The sequence below is a fragment of the Camelina sativa genome, chromosome 17 (assembly GCF_000633955.1).
Source record: "Camelina sativa cultivar DH55 chromosome 17, Cs, whole genome shotgun sequence".
In the NCBI taxonomy this organism is placed as follows: Eukaryota; Viridiplantae; Streptophyta; class Magnoliopsida; order Brassicales; family Brassicaceae; genus Camelina; species Camelina sativa.
In genome coordinates, this window is record NC_025701.1 from 24,736,039 (window position 1) to 24,738,331 (window position 2,293).

At 39.7% G+C, this 2,293-nt stretch overlaps 1 protein-coding gene across 1 annotated transcript in view; it reads right to left on the reverse strand.

Moving 5' to 3' along the window:
* The window catches only part of LOC104757950 (IAA-amino acid hydrolase ILR1-like 6), a 7,810-nt gene extending 5,745 nt beyond the window's left edge, over positions 1–2,065 (reverse strand). Inside the window, exons 1-3 of the mRNA XM_010480744.2 lie at positions 1,460–2,065; positions 648–773; positions 19–318 (exon numbers count right to left, since the gene is read on the reverse strand). Coding sequence (XP_010479046.2) covers positions 19–318; positions 648–773; positions 1,460–2,059 — 1,026 coding nt within the window. The 5' untranslated portion in view covers positions 2,060–2,065. The remainder of the gene's footprint in view (positions 1–18; positions 319–647; positions 774–1,459) is intronic.

The following is a 2,293-nucleotide window of genomic DNA, read 5'->3' on the forward strand; positions in this document are numbered from 1 at the left end:
TGGATTTTAAGAAAGAACCTGAGAGTCAAGAGGACTAGCTTCACGAGATACAATCCCTTGAAGGCTAATGACGGCGGAAGAAGCTGCAAGAATAAGATTAGCGGCGCCACCACTATCTTCCGCAGTGATAACCGCCCGGAAAATTCCACATCCAGCGAGCAAAGGACCACTTCTAGATCCAATCACACCCGTTGGATGGATGTGAGACACATGGACCGCGAAGATAGCCTCTACGTCCTCCAAGGCTCCGTCTTCTATCATATTCTTTGCACCATTTCCAGCTTCTTCGGCCGGCTGGAATAACAAAACAACTGTTCCCTGTAAAAAGTACACAAATGTATTAATGTACGTTCTTACCGGAAACGGGAAAGGGACTAATCTATCTGGCTTTGATCTATGGTCCAATGAAACTATGGACCTAATGACTACAACTCCTCTTGCCCATATAAAATATTTTAAGATATGGATGTTATCCCTTATCTTTAAATGCATATCATTAGTTCACATCACTTGTCACTATAGCACAGCAAACAGTGACAAGAAATAAAGTTTAGAAATCATCAACAGTATTCGAAAAGACACATTCACTGTATAGGCAATCAAATAATGTAAGAATAAAAAAAAAGGCAAAGAGTTTAATGAAGTACCTTGAGAAGATGTTCACGAGACTTAAGAATATGGGCAGCACCAAGAAGCATAGTCACATGTGCGTCATGACCACATGCATGCATTTTGCCTGCAACTTTGCTTTTGTGTTCCCATTCCACTGCTTCCTATTTTGCATGACCACAACCCAATATTATGACAATATATAAAAATAAAATCCTATGAAATCTCTATACGTTAGCTATAACCATATCACCTCAACCACACAATCTATCATTATCATCATATCTGGTACATCATCATGTGTGACACAGCCTCTGTGTCAGCGAGTAACTACTACCGATATAAGTACAATAATATTTCCTAAAATGGAATATTTCACATGGTCACATGGACCAACTAATATAATGCACTAGTTTAAACGTACTGTAATGCCAAGATAATTGATAACACAAAAAATAGTACACTGATCAACTCACACAATTTGCATAATTTCTGAATTCTTTTGACTTTCCTTTCGAAAAATATTTTTTAAATCTGAAGTCTTAACAAAGGTTAAACATATCCAAAAGTCTTACTGTTTCATAAAACATAAATAGGGCACGTGAAAATCATGTAGCGTTTTGCTACAAATTTTAATGTTCACATGGACCTTAGTCCCACATTTTATACTGTACAATTTTGGCGGCCCAAATAATATGAGCCACACATGTCTATAATAGTTTGTTTGTATCAATTAAGCTATGTATATACGTAGATAACTATGTACTCATATCTAAATACATCCTAACAAGAAAAAAGTAATTACTTCAAATTAAGAAACACTTTTTTTTTTTGTTCCGGTTTAGTTTACCTGAATTGGTAGTGCGTCCATATCAGCCCGAACCGCCACAAAAGGCGGTCCACCGGATCCGATCCAAGCCCGAATACCCGTTTTAGCTAACGGGTATCTATACATGATACCCATACGATCCAGCTCGGACCTCACGAGCCTACTTGTCTCGACCTCCTCAAAGGCAAGCTCCGGGTTCTCATGGATCGTCCTCCTAACGCGTTTGAGCCACGCCACGTTATCAGGCTCATAGGTCAGCCTAAGAATCTCATCTGAACAGGCTTTGCTCCAAACCAAGCACTCATCTGACCCGACCGGAGCCGGTTGACCCGATGATTGGTTCTTGGTCGGTGTCGGCCGTAGCAACATACCAAAAGGGTTGTTGTGGTTATTGGGATATTTCACTTCAAGAAAGGGTAAGTTGGTCGCTATGGTAAGGGAGACAAAGATTATGGTTAAAGAGACAGAGAGGAGATTAAGTTTCCGGAGGTTGTCCATAACTTTCTGAGATTCTTGTTCTTGTTTGAGACAGAGAGAGAGAGAGATAAAGTTTTGTTTCGGTTTTAAAAGGAACTTGAGTGAAGAGAGAGAGAAGAGAGAAAGAATTGGGCATGTGGGCATAAAAGGGGTAAAGAGAGAGATATAGAGAGAGAGAGTGAATTAGTCACGTGGGTTAATTGAGCGTCGAATCGTAACGGCTGGAGTGGACAACACCACTTTCCACGGAGACTTGTTCACTCTTGACACGTCTCTTTAGATTTCATTTCATCCATTCTTTTTTTTTTTCCACGGCCGGTGATTTTGTTTTTTTCGACGTCTCTTTTTTTTCTCTGCCGGTGAAAAGTTTTTTTAAAA